General features: G+C 44.6%; 1 protein-coding gene across 3 annotated transcripts in view; it reads left to right on the plus strand.

The window, feature by feature from the left end:
* PCSK5 (proprotein convertase subtilisin/kexin type 5) overlaps positions 1–19,602 on the plus strand; it is a 447,842-nt gene that overhangs the window by 196,338 nt on the left and 231,902 nt on the right. For all 3 annotated transcript variants that reach the window (XM_042963381.1, XM_042963382.1, XM_042963383.1), the window contains exon 9: positions 9,396–9,496. In XM_042963381.1, the coding sequence (XP_042819315.1) occupies positions 9,396–9,496 (101 nt within the window). The remainder of the gene's footprint in view (positions 1–9,395; positions 9,497–19,602) is intronic.

The following is a 19,602-nucleotide window of genomic DNA, read 5'->3' on the forward strand; positions in this document are numbered from 1 at the left end:
AAATATGTACATGAATCTACCTTTAAGCACCTCCAACATTCATCAGTAAACATAACCCTGCAATACAAAGTAAAATATAAAAGGAGAAAACCCAGAGATGACAAGTACCACAGTTTCCCGGCTTTCTTAATGGGAAAGTGATGTTCCGTGATTTTTTACCTTCATTATGAAAATGTTATAATCCAGGAGTGCCCCTTTTGCTCTCAAATTTGCTTGTCTCTCAGAACTCACGGTCAAGGTCCACTAAAACTAAGTGGCATCCGTCAGTTCTGCACCATAAAAATCCTGATGGAACTCTCTGGAATAAGAGTTCTCTTTCTGTACCTCTGGAGTCTGAAGGCAAATTTGCCATTGCTTCAAAGTGAATATGCCCGTCGACTCCTGTTTTCCTTGTGTGGTGATTGCCATGGAGAGGGTACCATGAAGTTCCATAAATGCCTTTCTTAAGAGAAATATACAACCCGGTGGGCAAAATATCAAAGGAGAAGAAAAGGCTTTCTGGGTCCTGGATGGGAGAAGGCAAGATGGACAGACCTCAAAATCTCTACGTGAGATTTACTCCCTAGACTTGACCTTCCTAGCCCCTCGTCATGCTGTGATGCTATGGTGGATGCTGTGACCACCCCCCGCCCCCAACGACAGGCAATCATTTAGGATTCTCCCAGGGACGGACAGAATGATCCGTTCACCGGATGGATTCATTCAGCCATAGACTACACTTTCTCCCTAACTGCTGCTTCTGATACCAAAACCTTTACTGACTCCCTTGATATATGTAACCTATTTGTTTCTCACTTCTGTTGAATCTCTTTCTCCCATTTTCGTAGCAACAGTTTATTAGTAATTTTTCTCCATCCCGTTCTTAGAATCTCTTTTATATTGCCCGAATCTGCAAATTACCGTAAACTGCAGAGGAATTTGGGAGCTGTTTCAAGTTAGAGTCTCCAGCCTTAGACCCATCTCTCAGTGGCTCAGTGACCCTCAACACTGCAATCTGTACCCCCCACCCCCCGAAGAAAGGCACTTTGATCGTGAACGTGTTAACAGTTTGAACATGAGTAGAGTTAGCAACAACACCGGCCTTTTATGGTCCAGCTGACCCCTTTTCCTTCTAGATGTCAGAATGACAAATAATCCTGCGACGTGCCTGGGACCTTTTCTTTACCAGGCTTTGAACCAAACGCCGGTGGGCCCTCAGAGGTGCCCACTTCCTGTCAATGGCATTGTGATTGAGTGTTGCAGGAATGGTGGTGACTGTCCCCCCTTTGTTCTGGGGCTCTCCTCCCTGGGCCATTCATTTCCTTGTGCCATTTGCGGCTTCTTCAGGAGAGCACTGTTGTCATTTCTTGTCTGTAGAGCCCCGTTGTGCTTTGAACCAGGCAGATGCTAAGGATTCAGGAGAGAGGAAGGATCGCTCTGCTTCAGGAAAAGCACTTTTGTTCAATAAATTTGACTTGTCCCCAACAGAATGTTTTGCAAGCAGGAGAACCTGGCCCTGGGTTTCAGATCGGCCACATCTCTGCCCCTTGGTTTCCCACCACTGCTGTTGGTACAGTTGTGGACCTCGGTATTTCATTCATGCTTTAATCGATTCAGATCGGTAATGGTCTTATATCTTATTACAGCACATGAAGCGTCCAGAATAGCAAGATTACTACCGTAAGAAACTCCCCTGTAAGCTCAACAGAAATCAGTTGAAATGACTGATTATTATAAAGCCACATTATCAACTAATACGTTTTTATTAACAATATTGCATGCTGCTTTTTCCGTGCCAAATAGGTAATACGTTCACAGTTATAGTAACATGCCATAAATATGGCATTTTTTCTTTATCCTGATAATTAGTGCCAGGTACTGGGCGTGCATTAAATGCATGGTCTCATAGTACCCTCAGAACTCTACACAGGAGCACCAGGAACCGTCCTCACTTTACAGATGAGAAAACTAATGCTTGAAAGGTTGACAGAAACTTAGGCAGTACGTGATAGAGCCTGGATTCCCACCAAAGTGGGGATGGACGCCATCTTGTAACCAGGATCTGTCACGCTCTGGAGACTTCTCAAGGACACCCACCATGGGGCTGTCTGAAAGCACGGTGCTGCTCTCACCTGTTTGGGGTTCTTTTCTTAGTGATAAAAAAAAAAAAAATACGTATCTTTAGAACACATAGGTATCCATTATTTTTCACTCCCGGTGATTTATTTTGATTTTCACGTCCTAAGACCTCCTGATAATCCCCTAAAACAATCAGTACTCTTGCAAAAACCTAAAGCTCTTTGCCAATCCGAGTCGCTGGTCCCCTGTGTCAGCCCGGAGCTCGTCCAGAATATGCTTTCCGCGTGGCGTTCAAGCGAGGGCTCTCCCTCTTGTCACAAGTGTCCTCTGTTAAGGCCCGGTACCGCCAGATAGCACTTCATTTGTGCTAATGAATTTCACCCCAGGGAGGGTTTTTCTTGTTCCCCTCCCCCAGTCCCTTTTATCTTGTTCAATTTTCTTCCTCGTGTCCATAAAGCTGCTTAATGTATTACACTTTTTCTTACTGACTGCCTGTTTTGCAGTAGATTGGAAACTACGTGAGGTCGAAGATTTTGTCTTGTTCCTTCCCAGAGCCTGAGCTTAGTAAATATGCATGCATAAATCACTATCAGACGCTGGGAAGGATGGGAGCGGCAAGGATTGTTTACGCAGCCACAGGAAGACGGGGAAATGCTCTGTTTCTTTAAGAAAAACTCCTTCTGGTAGGTTGGTAAAAGGCAAAGGCATTTGGCAATAATGTATTTCGCATCTGAAATTGCCCACAGGAATCTTGCCGTAAAGGCGTGCGTGCTACCTTTCTTAGTGTCCGAGAGCACTAAAGATCCCATCTAAAACCCTTCACTGCCTCCTGAAATGTCTCCCAAGTTCTGATTTGGAAATAAAGCTTCCCTCTCTCCCCAGTCCCTCCCATCGTTAAATGATCTCCTTCTTTTGGGACTCATTCAACCTTTGCCCTTTTTCCTCTGGTCATTTGTCTTAGAGATTGGAATATGGCCTTGATCCTGTTCCTCCTGGGAGGGGTCTTGTGAGCCAAGGGTTAGAGTACATAGGCTCTGCTCAGCCCATTCCTGATGTCATGTTATTTATTTGTGTTCCCAATAAACTTGCCCCCCCCGGGGTATCTCAGGTTGGACTGAGTGACCAATTCCACGTGGAGGAATTGTCTTATTGCTTTTCATGTTCCTAAGCAGCTACAGATTTTCTCTTCTTACGGAAACATCCTGCTCCCCGCCCCCACCCTCCCCCGCCACCCAAATCATTATTCAGGTACAGTCACCATTCACAATGGGGTTGATTTCTGTCATCTCCCTGTTTCTTCTTTTGGCTCGAGAAACGGCATCCTTTTTCAAGCAGAAGACTGGCAAATCCAGATGTGTTTAGTTTGTTTGGAAGCTTGATACACAGTCTCTTGAGAATGTTAAAAAGAGGAAATGAAATTTGCTCCTGAAAAGTTCCGATCTCGATGGTGGCCGGCAGGAGAAGGTCGATACCCACTTGCCGACTTGGGCTGGATCTCAAGCCCAAGTCCGCTGCCATGGCCGGTGGTGGCCTCGAAGGGCCACCTTGGCTCTCGCGGATGACTCTACCCGATAACTCAGCTTTTTTCTTTTGCTGCCATTTCAGGATTTAACTGTCACGGCTTACCCCGCTCTGTAATATCTGCTGCATGTCCTTAGGCAGGTTAGCCTGAGCCTTCATTTCCTTAGTTAATAGTGTATCTTGCGTGCAGAGTTCCTGTGGGTTTCGACGTAGCCGTATGCACACACGCGAGCGTGCACACCCAGAAACGCCTATTGTGTGTTGTCTCACGTGCCGCAAGCTGCTTGAGGCGGTCGTTTGAGAAGCAGTCCAGCCTGTGGTGGCGACAGTGGTTGTAAGGAACAGCTGTACTTTTAGCCCCTGGGCTATATATACGCATAGACACTCATACCCTTTGTAGGTTGCTCGTGAGCTTATGTGAGTTTTTATCTGGAGAGGCGACAAAGGAGCAACCTTGAAGCCTTTCCTGATAATTGGGGGAGTTTATAGAACAAAACGAGTATACGGGAGCTTGATGTTAGTGATTCAACTTGACCAATGAATGCTGTGCTTCCGCTCTATACCTAGAACCAAGCTGGACACTTGGGAGGCATCAAAAATCATCTAAGATGGCATCTTCCTCCAGTGATAACAACCTCACGTTTGTAGGCAAAGCCTCGCGTTTGCACTTGCATTTACAGATTCCCGTGGCAACACAGGACTGGAATTCTGTGTGGGCTCGTCAGTCATGATTGAATTTGATACCAGACTTCGGTGAACACAGAAAGCACTAATTGGTCCTCAATTCCCTTGTATTTTGCTGTGCTTAATAAATCGGCTTCTTCTATTTTATTCACTGACACATCGAAGATTTATTTTCTGCCTTTATTCCCCCCATGGCTGTGTTTGAAACAGCTTTTCTGGCACGTTTCTGATCCAAATCAAAATCCACACCAGACACAAATTCAACCTAACAGACAGTAGGATCGTTTCGTGTTTCAAAAATATCTGTTCGGTTGCTCTTTTCCCAGATAGGAGACAATATGGCACCTTCAGAATAAAACAGATCGCGAGATATCAGGGAGATAGAAACTCTTCACTGCAGGGCTGCTATTAAGGCTTGTCACTCGTGGCCAAAGTCAATCAGAACTGAGATTCCCTGGAGAATTTCCTCAACAGGCTGGAATAAAAGACCCAATCAGCCCAACTAATGAAATGTGAAATAATGGGAAATAAGAGCTTACAATGAGAAAAAGTCGTGGTTCTGCTCGGAGGAAGCGTGACTGGACCTGAACAACACCCACCCCTTCGCACCAAATAAAGATGACAATCCCTAGCTTGGCGGGGTCCAAAAAACCATCTGCAACTCATCCATGAGACAGGCTGAACATCTAATTTGCTGACCGGGACAGCTTTGATCTGGCTCGAGGCCTGGGGTCGTCTTCTGTTTGCCTCACTCTGACGGACAGAAAGGATATTTTCTTGAGCGATCAGAGAAGTTCCGTGGAGGAAAATTCTGTTTCTGATTTGGGTAGCGAACTGAGAGAGCTTGGAGTGTGCAAGATGGGCCACCGGGATTGAAACCCAATTTTGAGACAGTTTTTGAAATGGAGTCCAAACGGAAAGAGCTTTCTTGTTCCGTTTTCACATACAGAACCCTCTGGACTCCTTGCTCCGTGATGTGGGCCTACTGTTCCACGCCACGCTTCCTTGAAATCACACCGTCAGATCTTGCGTGCGTGTGTTGTGCTTAATGGCGTTGCCCCATGTGGTTCCAGTTTTCGGGACATCATTTTTCTTCAAGATCGCATGCTCCTTGGTGGTCCTTGCCTTTTCTTTCTAAAGATAGACACAAAAATTCCCTGATACTCTGGCTTCTCTTAATGACGAAAACCCTGCCTCAGATCTTTGTGGTAATTTACACCTAAATATTTCCACCACTGACAGTCACTTCCTCTTGAAATGACCCAGCTGGAATTTCTCCTTAAAGCCGGGATGCGAAGGAGTGAGGCTGTTTTCGTTTCTTTTCTCTCCATTCCTTTTACCCTTACTCCCCGTCACCTCCCTGCTCCATCCCTTTTCACTGTCTCTCACCACTCAAGTTTCACTTAGTTAAGGTGATTGCAAAACCTAAATGAATGAAAGCACAACGCCGACTTGGAATATTCCACACGCTTGCCCACACCGAGAGCGTTTAACGCTTGGTTGGTGTTTGCGTAGAAAAGTACGGAGCAGCTTTTCATTTCAGCCCGCAACGTGTATGTCCGTACCTGGTGACCGTATGCGGATGAGGCATATTCCTACGGCAGACCCGACGTCATCAAGCTTTTATTGTTCACGTTTGAGGTTGGCCGGAGGTGGTTCTTTATCTGCCCGAAAAGCATTGCACACACTTGGAGTGTTTATTCTGGATTTGTTTCTGTGCATCGAAAGTGTCTGATCCAGCTGAGGAATAAGCAAGATGAGCCAAGTGGGAAGACATCGTGAAAAATCTTGAATCCAGGCACAAGCCATTGAAAAAAAAGAAAACCTGGCAAAGGAACGTGGCCATGAAGGGGAGGCGAAGTGAGCAGAACACAGGGCCATCTCTCAACAACGGAATGTCTGGAGACTCGGGAACAGACTGCTCCGGGGTCCTTATGCCTTGACTTACTGACCGGGTGTTTGATAAACCAGGCTGCAAATTTACCCACGATTTCAAATGAATTAGAAATACCTTTGCTGGGCACCTAGGTGGCTCAGTCGGTTAAGAGCCAGACTTCAGCTCAGGTCATGATCTCACGGTTCGTGGGTTCGAGCCCCGCGTCGGGCTCTGTGCTGACAGCTCAGAGCCTGGAGCCTGCTTCGGACTCTGTGTCCCCCTGTCTCTCTGCCCCTCCCTCGCTCGCCCTCTGTCCTCTCTCTCTGTCAAAAATAAATAAACATTAAAAAAAATTAGAAATACCTTTGCAATGATCCAGCAGTCCCACTTCTCCTTGTACATTCAAAAGAATTGAAAACAGGATTGTGAAGAGATATTTGCAGCCCCACGGGCACAATAGCCGAGAGACGGAAGCCGCCCAGATGTCCGCTGATGGATGGATGAATAAAATGCGGCAAATACATACAACGAAATATTGTGCAGCCTGAAACGAAGGAAATCCTGCCAGATACTACAACATGGATGAGACTCGAGGACGTTATTCTTCGTGAGATACGCCAGTCACGCACACGCAAAAAGACAAACACTGTGTAATTACATTTATAGGAGGTGCCTAGAGTAGTTAAACTCATAGAAACAGAAAGTAGAACACAGGCTTGGAGGAGGGGACAAAGGAGAGTTGTTTAATGGGTGGAGTTTTATTCATACACGATAACGTTCTAGAGATCTGTCGTAAGGCAGCCTGCAGATAGTTAACAATATTGTACTGGACACTTGAAAGTTGTTAAAAGGGTAAATTGGTGTTATGTGTCTGTTACCCCAACAAAAAGCCAAAGAAATACATTTTAAAGCCAACAATTAGGGACGCCTGTGCGGCTTAGTCAGTCAAGCATCCGACTCTGGGTTCTAGCACAGGTCACGATCTCATGGTTCGTGACTTCGAGCCCCAAGTCGTGCCCTGTGCTGCCAGCGTGGAGCCTGCTTGGGATTTTCTGTCTCCCTCTCTTCACTCGCTCGCTCGCTCTCTCTCAAAATAAACAAACATTTTGTAAACAATAACAAAGTCAACAATTAAAAATCCAGAAAGTTTAGGGGCGCCTGGGTGGCGCAGTCGGTTAAGCGTCCAACTTCAGCCAGGTCACGATCTCGCGGTCCGTGAGTTCGAGCCCTGCGTCAGGCTCTGGGCTGATGGCTCAGAGCCTGGAGCCTGTTTCCGATTCTGTGTCTCCCTCTCTCTCTGCCCCTCCCCCGTTCATGCTCTGTCTCTCTCTGTCCCAAAAATAAATAAAAAAACGTTGAAAAAAAAAAATAAAAAAAAAAATCCAGAAAGTTTCTTCGGCAGAAGTGGGCAAGGGCTCTGTTTACCCAAACATCCTCTAAGCGACTGGTGTGGAGGTTTGGGAGGTGGCTGGTTAATCAAGTCTGTTAATCGAGAGAAAACCTCGCCTTCTTGCCAGATAGACTGTCTAGAGTCTAGACTGCCTAGTCTAGACCTCCACCACCACATCTCTATGGTTCTATTATTTTTGTTCATTCTGCCACTTTGTGTGTATCCGTGCCCGTTGGCATGGATCATCTGGCGACCTTAACAGTGTCCAAAGGAACAAAGAAAAGACCATGAGAACCGATGACCCTGGATGAAGCTAGTTCAGCCCGCGTGTCAGTCTAGAGCCATCCTAGATAATTAAATAGTCCATCCAGACATCCGCATGGGACGCTGAGGAAATATTTAGGGGAGGGCTCATTTCTAAGGAGTTACATGGCACTTCCTTCCTGTGAAGATCAAATTTCTTTCCAAATCAGCCAATCGGCCCCCTCCTCTGGAAGGGGATCTCAGAAAAGCAGGACTTGGTTTTCAGCCGCGTTTATCCCGCCACACCTTTCTGATGACCTTCCTCCTCAGTTTCCCTGTCTGTAAAATACAGGCAATACCCTTGTCTGGATCCAGAGAAAGCTTAACCCCCGTCCTCCAGTAACCGCAAGGAGATCACCAGCTCATCTCGTGAGCCTTGTGTGTTCCCAGCAGGAGTGATATGAGACCCAAGGAGGCAGAAGTGGATGCTCGTGGGGGAGGGAGGATTTTTTAAATCGTAGATATTTCGGTGGTTTGCAGAATCTGTATCTCGTAGTGTTTAATTTGTCTTGTCGCGGAGACTCTCAGTTTAACGCTTTTCCCCCTTAAGTGAGATGATCCTGAAACAGAGGTTGAGGGCCGCTGCTCTCGCTGGTGGACGTGTTATTCAGCCACAGCTCAAGTGAACCGGATTCAAACCAAGAGGAAAACAATGACCTAGGTCTCACATTCTGCTTTAAAAAAATGGAGAAATGGCTAATCTCCTTCTGTGACATACAGGCAGGCACTTAGTGCTGTCCCATCAAGCACCCGGGCTTCAACCGTGTTTTTAGTATTCACGTGAAATCTCTGAGGAGGTCTTAAACCAGTGTTCCTTGCATGACAGGGCTCGGCTTTGCTTAAAACCTGCAGCTCGGGGCGCCTGGGTGGCTCAGTCCGTTGAGCGTCCGACTTCGGCCCAGGTCACGATCTCCTGGCTTGTGAGTTCGAGCCCCGTGTCGGCCTCTGTCCTGCCAGCTCGGAGCCTGGAGCCTGCTTTGGATTCTGTGTCTCCCTCTCTCTCTGCCCCTTCCCTGCTCATGGTCTGTCTCTCAAAATAAATAAACATTAAAAACAAAATTAAAAACAAAACAAAACAGAAAACCTGCAGCTCGCCCAAGGCATCAGTTCTGGGAGGACAGGGGTCAGATCGTGTGCCTTTATGCTCCCAGTGCCTAACTCGGTGTTTGGTTGTCGGTTCAACATAACCTGCTTATGAAAGTGCTGGGGTAACGAAAGAGCTTTAGTCTTAACTAGAGCTGGGTCTGGGGTGAGGCAAGCGAGCGTTTGGGGGTAAAATTTAAGGGGACACTCGCATAACCCCCGTGTTCCGAGCCAAAGACTCACCGTAGTCCTGACCCTGGTTTTCACGGAAGCGGAGTCCCATTTCCACAGGCTGCCCTTTGCAAAGCCGATTTACACAGGCGACTCTTCTGGAAGTGATATGGTCAGGAGTGCAAAACGAGGCATTTAAAACAACCGTTTCGGCACCCCTCCGTTCCACTTTCATGAGTAAATTTCTTTCGACTTGCGCGTGACTCACATTGACCCCAGCTCCCTAAATGTTTCATTGCTGTCTTCCAGATTACCACAGATCTGAGGCAACGCTGTACAGACAACCACACCGGGACCTCGGCCTCGGCCCCCATGGCTGCGGGCATCATCGCCCTCGCCCTGGAAGCCAAGTAAGCCTTTAGCTTCCTATTGTCTCCGCTGGCGACAACCCCTCATCTCAAGGACAACTTACCCATTCCCTACTATATGATCCCTAGCACAACAACCCAGAGCAGAATCTTCCAAATGCGACCTTTCAAACGTCAAAGACTAGGGTTTTAAAAAGAATTTTTTCCCCCCGATATCAAGGAAAAAAAAAAAGCAATTCATTTTTTTTTCTTTTTTTTTTTTTTTGGTTTTTATATCCTTAAAAAATCAAACTGTGTAATTACTTTATTATGGAGTCATGGTGTAGGCATGCCAGTTGGCTCCAACCCTCTTGCCTTGTTGAGGTTTTTATTCTAGTCTGGGAATGTTCCTGTGGGTCTCAGAACAGTCAGGGGCCCTTTCCCTGCAGAACAGCCAGGCGGCTCGGATTCCAGGACAATAGCGCTCCCTCTGGGGGACAGACTATGTCAAGGTCATTTGACTGAATGAAGCTCAGGGTCAAGAACAACCCACCCACCTTCAGTCCTGTTGTGCGTGGTCAAATCCTGTGTCTGAGAGATCCCCTTGAAAGGCCCCTTAGATTCCGTGCTGTAGGCCTCACTCTCTGTCTGTAAAACAGCAACAGATTTTGCTGTCTTAACCAACGTAAATTTGTCTCCACTCTTGGGAATCCTGGATCTTAGTTCTTTGAAAACCTCGTACAGATCTACACGCTCTTACCCTCAATGTCAAAACCCAAAATGCCAAGAAAACTGGAAGCTCTTTTGCAAATTTGGCACAAAAACTCATTTGATGGCAAAGCCCTGGACTGACTTGAGGTGGTTTGTCTTTATCGTGAAAATCCATACAAATATTAACGTATGTGATTCTGACGTGCTGGCTCAGAGCCTCCCCCCACCCCCGCACCCCGCCCCGGAAGTTTTGTGTAACCTATGCTCCGGATGCCATATCTGAAAAAATGTCAAATTCCAAATACATCAGGTCCAAGAATTTTAGAAAAGGGTCTGTGGGCCTGCACTCTGATGCCCTCCTACAAGAGGATCATAAAAGCAACTGAAGTAAGAACGTAAGTGTTTTTCCAGAAATAGCCTTGCACCCCTGTCCCAGGGAGGAATAGAATGATGTTTCCATTTAGTTGTACCCAGACGGAGAGCAATAGCCGATGACAGGAGAAGAACACAAGAATGATGACGAGACCTTCAGTAAGAACAGTACTCGCTCAGTCTCAGTACGTGTGTAGCTGCCCGTTCTTTAAGGCAGAGAGCCTGTGTTAAGGCAGTCGGGCCCTCATGTCATATGGAAAGAGTGAAGTATAAGCCATGGAAAGCCCGAGACGGGCAGAAGGACACAGCTTCGGATGTGGGCTGTCTTCGTCTGTTGAGACCACTAGAACAAAATACCGTAAATGAAGTAGCTCATAAACAACAAAAATTATTTCTCGTTTTTCTGGAGGCTGGGAAGCCTAAAATCGAGACACTGGCCGATCGGGTGTCCGGGGAAGGTCCACTTCCTAGGCGGGTCCCATGGCAGAAAAAAAGGGGCAAGGGAGCTCTCTGGGGTCTCTTACGAGGTCTCCTCTTTGTGACGGCACCACCCTCATGACCTAAACACCTCCCAAAGGCCGCACCTCCTAACGCCATCACACTGGGCATTAGGTTTCAACATACGAATTTCGTGGGGACACCAACATTCAGAACATACAGTGGGTGCCATACCTTTTGTTGACCCCTTGCCAAAAATTGACGTGGAGAGATATCCAAGTTCACACGAGTGTCTGTATTGCTTTCTTTTTGATGAGGTTAAATAAGAATCGTTGCAATGCGTTGTATCTTTTAAAGTGTTAAAAATTGGGGTGGAGCAAAGAACTTGCACTTACCTTATTAAATTCTCACCTGACAACTTTTCACCGGACAGTTCTGGCCACAGAAGTGTCTGTTAGGGGTCTCTTCCTCTAATGTTTTATTTATTTATTTTTGAGACAGCAAGTGTGTAAGCAGGGGAGGGCAGAGAGAGAGACAGAGACAGAGGCAGAGACAGAGACAGAGACAGAATCCGAAGGAGGCTCCAGGCTCTGGGCTGTCAGCACAGAGCCTGATGCGGGGCTCGAACCCACGAACCGCGAGATCATGACCTGAGCCGAAGTCGGATGCTTAACTGAGTGAGCCCCCCCAGGCGCCCCTAAGTATCCTGTTTTTAAGTTGGTGACTGCTAATTGGATCTTTGAAAAGCATATTGGCTTCATCCTGTGATTCTGGGGTATTTGCCCACAAAATAGTAAATTAGAAAAAAGTCAGGAATTGATCGAGCGCTTCCTAATTCCCCTCCAGAAATGGTTGTCATCTCACCCTTAGTAACTAAGCGCCGTATCGGTGGCTACAGATATACATGATACTCCGTTCCTTGGGATATTACCGTACCACTAATATTTCAACAGTTCTCGTAACCACTATTTAAGTTCAGGTGGAGAATCCTCACTTTTATGCCTCAAGCAGCGCACTCGGTTGGCTAAGTTTGCCTTGGGGCTGGGAACACCCTGAAAGCCTTCCATCTGTTTTCGTGCTCTTTGCCTTCTGAGCATTTTTAAAGATTAATTTTTGCCGCAACTGTGATGGATGGGAGGCAGGGGGCCAGACAGCCTCTACGTGGAAAGATCCACTGTTAATTGAAGATTGTCAGCAGTACGGTCTGATCATGGAGCCAAAGTAGATGGTAAATAGACTGATAGATAAAATGTTCTGGATAAACCTTGCCTTGTAACTCCACGTAACTCGTTCAGTGGGCCAATCTTTTCCCGTAAGTGATGCTGGAGGTTAGGAGGGGGACATCTGAGTATTCAAAGAGTGGGTCAGACGTTGATGGTAAACCTGGATCAATAAGCTGTGGGCCTCCAGCATGGTGTCAAAAGTATCTGGAACTAAGAAATGACAGCACAGAGCTTGGATGACAGTAAGCCAAGGCTTCAGTTGTTCAAAAGCTAAGCCGAAGCCTTGCAAACACACCTCACCCACTCAGCAGCCTCCACACCCCCCCCCCCCCCCCCCCCCCCCCCCCCCCCCCCCGGGGATGTCCTCATCTACTAGTGCTTTTCAGCAAGTCTTGGACTTGGGTATTTGGAGATTCAACCTTTCCTCTCACAAGCTGAAAAGCCTGATCTAAGGAGGGAGAAGAGGAAGCGGCAGCATTGCCCCGGGGCACAGCCAGCACTCTAGCTAAGCATCGCCTGCTCAGGTCAGGGAGTAGGGTGAGGCTGAGTGTTGGGGGTAAAAAGCTGCCAGTGGGGACTGCCGTCCCCATTTCCCAGCATGCCCCAGCTGTCCCCGTGCTCTAGGGGGTATTGTCATTTCTCCTAATGGCAGATTTCAATCTAGATTGAATCAATTCAATTCAATTCAATTCAATCAATCTAGATTCAATCAATCAATTCAATTCCATCTAGATTACAATCACTCAGGGAAAACTGCCACTTCCTGACCTCCCTCCCCCGCAGCCTGCTTTCGATGCATCCCAGGTGCTTGTTGGCATCAGTAGGACAGTCTTCCTCTGGAGGATACTTCAACCATTGGCCTGTCTGCCATTTTGATTCTTCTTGCGCCCTTCCACTCAGAGCTTCTTCCCTACCCGCCCCCCCAAACAAAAAACCTTCTTAGGAATCTAAGAGAAAAGAAAAAAAAAAAAGATACAAAACATAGAAACAGATCAGCTCAAAGTGTGCAGATTTCTTATCTGAGCTCAAGCAAAGCTTGGTCCTGAGTTAACTGCTGCGAGAGCTCATAGGACAGACCCCCAGGCCATCCTTTTCCTAAGGGTGGGTAAGAACAGGTGTTACCACAGAGGACCCTGTAGCATACCCCAGACCCTCGGGTAAAAGGACACTGCACCCAAGACTGGAAGGATTCTCAGTCCCTCGAAAATCTGCCTCCTTTTCCTATTCTTCCTCAGTTTGAGCCTCGTCATCGCTACAGGCGCTTCTGACAGTCTGATCACAAACTTTGCCTTTCTAGTAAATAAGGCAGTTTCCTCCTGTTCCCCAAGATATCACCTGGGTGCAGAAAGCTGTCAGTGTTTTACCCTTCTAAAAACCGGGAGCAATTTCAGAATAAGAGAAAATCCTGTCATCTTAAAACACAGGAGAGGACACTGTTTTTGTGTTGGGGTACTCTTTGTATGTATTAGTTCAGAGGTTTCTAATATTTCAATTAGGTGGATTTTGTGGATCTGGAAGTAATCTTCTGGTTTTTCAGCCGGGTGAACAGGGACTATGTAATCAGTGATTATAGGTGAACTAATTATCATTTGGGCCGTTGCTGCTTAAAGTGATGTCTTTTTGTGTGGCATAATTCAGCAAGTTCAAGTAAAATGTGCGTCCCGGGAGCAGGTTTCTTACCTAAAGAAAAGAGTGAAACGTGACTAACAGTTTTAGGTGAGCAGCACAGGAGAACGCCAGGTCACGTGTCGAAAGAGCTTGGCATCGCAATCTCAATGCTGGGATATATTGCCAGTTACCATAGCCCTGTTGGGAAGAGACAAGAAAGTTGCCAGCAAATGATGTTGCCTATAAAATGGTTTATTAAATAAAAATGGCAATAATTGACGTTCATAAAAATACACTCTTCAGATTTTTAAACTCTGTTTTACTGAAGTTTCCCAGACTGGAGGCTGTAAGCGTTAGCAAAGAGAAACTAATTTAGTAGAGTCTTCCCTATGTTTAAATACCAGCATTAGCTCAGGACATTCAAAATTTAAGTTTACCAAAGACACCTTTTGGCCTTGAGTTGCAAATGGTTTCTCACTGGTAAACTGAGTAACCTATGGTTAGCAATCAAGAAATGTTGTACAGAGAACGGTCAGTTAAAGGGACTGAGTCAGATAGAAACTTCGAAAATTGTTTAGGACTTGGAGAAAGGAGGGTGCTGATGCAAAGAATCTTCCACACATCCTTGTTTGAAGTGACCTGGGAGCATTTGCCTCCAATTTCGTATCTCAGGAGCCTCAGGGATACCTTCCTTTGAGAACGTCTAACAGAGCTACACCTAAACTCAGAAAATAAACAAATTGAAGGGGCGGGCTGTCATTCGGTGCTGAAAATATACCCAGAATGTCACCTGCTTCTGGTATGCTTCCTAGCCAACTTGATGGGCGTACAATACACACATCTCTAGGTGGGCTCATCTATTTTATTTTATTATTTCCCTGTTCTCTCCTATTTCAAATGTCCTGTTGGAACATATCCTATAAGTATTTGTAGAATACAGATTATAGGACCTATATAGATAGAATATAGCACTAGCTAATTTATCGTTGTAGCGTGAGGCCGAAACTCCTGGAGACTAAGGATTGTACATTCCTGCCTTTATATTTGTGTATAACAAATATCTAGTACACTAAAAAAAAAAAAAAATATTCTAAAGCATCACGCTAGATGCTAAGTGAATTAAGCAGGGCATATTTCAAATATTTGTAAAACATGTCAGTTGCCTTCAAAGGGAGGCAAATGTACACTAACATGGATGCACAAGCTATTTAAGAAAGCCAATGAAATCAGTTTGGGGGGAAAGGTTGTGGAGTGTGCCGGATTTGGCTGAAAATAGAAATGGCCCACCTCCACGATCCAGCTTGGAACATTGGCGCCGTGATACTCTTACATCCTTCGTGACATCTAAGCACAATGTTTTGCAGAAGGTCAATTCCATACAAACATTAGATCAGCCCATCTAGTCCAACCTTCTTATTTTTTGTACGAGGGAAATGAACAGAAGTGTTCAATTTCATATATTCGTCATTTTTACCTCTTAGTGCCTCTAGCCGGTAGCGATTAGTGACTTCTCCCCACGTGACCTCATTCCTTACCCAGTTTACTTATGATCCCTTAGAACTGGGCTGAACTTGGGGAGAATAGAGACATGATGTTATTCCCTCCCTGAGCTTCCAAGAGAAGCCCCTCTACCTTTGATCTTTAGTGGAAGGGATAACGTGAGACATGGAAAGGTCAATGTGTGAAGAATTAAAGACGTGTTGCACTACAAGATGATTCACACCATATGCTGTTGATTTCAGAAGAACCATCCTGGAAATTCTTTTCTCCGGAAATTAAACTCACCATCTGTATTTCTTATCAACCGAAAGGTCCATCTATATAAATGTCATGCACTTACCAATGGTCAACCACTCTATGGGTATGCTCTCCCTTTCATTATAATCTCTGTCTTACCAAGTATGTTTCCGATGCAGGGGGAAAAAAATATGAGGAAATGCTCCAAATATTTGAGATTCAGCAATTGTGAGAAATTAATACCTGGGACAGTTGAGATGGGGCCTGAAGTTTTTAGCAAGTTGAGTTAAAGTAACTAATTGAGGGGCTTCAAAGATCTAGACCTGACCGTCTTGCAGGGAGGAGACCACATAAGAAGGATTCGATAGACGTAAACATTTCTAAATATTGGGGTTAGCATCTTAGGCCTGATATCTGGTACACTCTTCTTATCTTCTTTGTTTTGTTTTAATTAAAAACACATTTCAGTAAAAATGTTCCATTAAAAATACTCCCAAAGGCCACATTCCCCTGTACGAAATGCTGCAGTGGGCGGGGAGACAAATGGTTGTTGAGGTAAAATAGCAGAGAATCTATCCACTCTTTCCTTGTAGGGGAGTTTTACTGATTTCAAGTAGGACTTCAGAAGCACATGCACAATACAGGTATATTTGCCCAGATTCTCTGTGATTCCAAGAGTGAGGATGGAGTTAACACACACTCCCTTTTCTCCCATGCTCTTAGAGCTTTTCGGGTATTGTAGAAGCTTCTAGAATGTTGTAGCTTGGGCTTAGAATTTAGCTGAGATTTCTGGCATGGAGGGTTGGGATATATAGCATGAGGAGGGTGGGGAGACTTAAACTGTAATCAGGGAGGAGAGCTGAAAAAGGAGGTTCGTGAGGTAAAAACAGCACACATTGCCACTTGAGGCCGAGCGGACAGAGAAGGGATGTACTGTCCTGGACTATTCCCTATAGTGAAATAATTGTAACCAGACCCACAGAGCAGTTACCACGGGCCTGCTGCCAGGACTGTGCATGAAAATAGCTTTGTTATGTCTACATACACACAGACAATACACTGTGTCCCCTAGCACTTTTCAAGTTCAAATTATGTGGAAGCCAGTATTCACTGGACTCAACTTTGTACCTAACTAGTAGTTAATGGTTTAAAACATTGCAGCTTCCAAAGGTGTCCTTTATTGCTAGAAAAGCCTGAGTCAATAGGTTCATTCACTTTGTGTTATCTTGAGATTTAGCCTGTGTTTTCCGTCCCCTTCCTGAGATGAGGAAAAGGGTGGATGGATAAGAAGGGGTGGATGGATAGTTGAGTTGCCCAGAGACTGAACTGAAGACAAAGAAGTGATTAGATGACTGTTGCCTGCTTCTTTTGCTTAGCTTTATTTTAGAAAAATGGAGTATTCACTGAACATATTTTCCTTTTATTACTGTAATACTAAAGATCGTTTCTTAAGAAGAGTAGTTCTTAATTTGGTTACAGTCCCCAGAGTTTTTGCTTATATACATCATTTTCAAGGTCATATGTTATATTAGAAATGTCTCATGTTATAAATACCTGATTTATGATTTAACCTAAGCGGTAACACTATTTAAGATTGAAAATGGGAAAGACCTGTCCTCTGGGATTTGACTCATTTTATAGTAATTATATCATTATCTATGCTATGTCATCCACCCCACCACCTTGACAAGAATTCCATCTCAAAGGACACGATGCCTAAAAATTCTATAAACAATGACACCACTCTGAGAAAATAGTTTAAGCCCAAGGGGGGAGAAAAGAGTTAAGTTGTGAGAAGCGATTTTGGAAAGAAATTTCTAATCTTGTTTTTCTCATCTCCGTAAGGTGTGTAGAGAAAATATGGTGTTGGTAACATAGAGCTTAGATGGAATCATTCATTCATTCATTCAGTAGACATGTATTAATGGTCTACTAGTTGTCAATATCTATGCTAGACATTGTGCATTGAATGCTGGGTTGACATACCCGGAACTTTGGCCCTATTTGGCGAGGCAGTCTTTAGGAAACCAAATGATAAGTACTAAGAAGAACATAAACAGAGTAGAATACTGGAGAGTAATCTGATGAAAGGAACCATTTTGTCTAGAGTGGCAATGGAGAGACCTCTTGGAGGAGGTGACATTTTTCTGAGACCTGAAATATAAGAAGGCTCCCTTGTAGAGAACTGGACTGAGCATTCCAGGGAGAGGGAGGAGCAAGTTGGGAAGACCACATAACTGGAATACGGTTATTGGCTTTGAGAAATAGGAAGATATGCAGGACTAGTATGAGCTGGAGATTTGGAAAAGTTCAGATCACATAAGGTGTCATAGTAAGTAAACATGATAGAGGTCTATGGAGTCTGTAAAGGAGAAGATTTGATTAAAATTTGTAAAGATTATTCCAACTTCTCCTTGGAGAGCTGTTGGTGTTAGAGCAAAGCAAGCGCCATTTTGGAAGCTAGTGCCATAGTTCAGGAAAGATTAGGGTAGCTTGGTCAGCGCGACAATAATGGAGACAGAAAAAAGTGGATCAATCTGACGTTTGTTTAGCGGGTAGAGCAACCAGGGAATGAATTAGATAATGTGCTTTGGGGCGGGGGAAGAAAACCTCAGGGCTGAGTTCTAGTTTCTTAGCTGAGCTCTTGGGTGGATTGCGCACCATTTATTGAAACAGATACCCTTTTTTCTTTCCATGGGCTTCTGAGAATTGAAAGAAGCATAAAGACCCATGGGACCAGATCCCTGGGCCGACAGGTTTTATAATAAGACCTGTGTTTGGGCGCACTGGCTCCTTCAGCAATCTATTAATTACTTATTAATTTAGCCTTAAATTAATTAATTAATCCTTAGCAAGTGCTGTTCACTAACATCATGCTTGCTGTAAATGGCTGAGACCATTTACATTTTTAAAAAGAGAGAGAAAATAAAGAATAAGGATTTATTTACATTATAAATTGCTCGTCTACTGCCATGCGCTGTCATTTAAATAGTATGTTAATAGCAAATTGACTTTTATTCACTTACCCCAGAAGACTGCTTAGAAAATCTAATGAATTAGTGGGTTTTCAAGAAGTATGTAAAATTGAGTATTTAAATTGAATCTCTTGAAGGTTTGTGGATGTTATGCATTGCCAGGAAATTTTTGTTCTTGATAGTGTCTATGGTAACACCCCAAATACTATCAAATATAATTTTTCTTGCTAAGAATACGAGAAGCTGCTTTTTTTTTTTTCCGGGTCCAGTACAGTTTCACATAATAGTTTGCTAATTTAATCACTTTAATCAAGGCATATTTCAGGACTTTCTGCAAAATGACTTCCTGTATGGCTTCATCAAATATCACTCTCTTTGTATTTGGCCATTCTCAGATATATTTCTAAACTCTGTTTTGAAACCCAGTTAAAACTCAACCCTATTTTTTAAAAACTTATTTATTTTGAGAGAGACAGAGTACACACCCATGCACGCAGGAGAGGGGGAGAGAGAATCCCAAGCAGTCTACATGCTGTCAGCACAGAGCCCGAGGCGGGGCTTGATCTCACAAAATGTGAGATCAACGTGAGCAGAAATCAAGAGTCGGTTGCTCAACCGACTGAGTCACCCAGGTGCCCCTCAACCCTATTTTTGTGGCAGGTGTTCTTCAGCTGAGTGTTGAATCAGTCTTGCATATAAACCGCATGGTCTTCACCTATAATTTCTTACTTCTAGGATATTTTTGTTTCATTAGTCCAGAAGAGGATAATTGTTCCTAGTGACACTATTATTTTTTGTATTTTGCTGATTCCAGCATTCTTTTTTCTCTGGTTTGGAAGAATCTTCATCATGATACCTTTTGCCGTCGGTATGATGGAAACGTAAATAAGAGAAGCAGAAATGACAGACTGACAAGCATGTCATTTCACTAGCATGAAGATTTATTCATTCTGACCCCAACAAGCTGATTATGGCCTTTGATTTGTCAAAAGCTCAAAGCAACAAATTCATAGTGAAATCAAGTGTGATACCTGGAAGAGAACTTGTACAAAAAAAAACAAAAAAAAAAAAGACACTTTGTGCTGAGAAGATTGGCTCATTTCTT

This window comes from Panthera tigris, chromosome D4, assembly GCF_018350195.1.
Source record: "Panthera tigris isolate Pti1 chromosome D4, P.tigris_Pti1_mat1.1, whole genome shotgun sequence".
Taxonomy (NCBI): domain Eukaryota; kingdom Metazoa; phylum Chordata; class Mammalia; order Carnivora; family Felidae; genus Panthera; species Panthera tigris.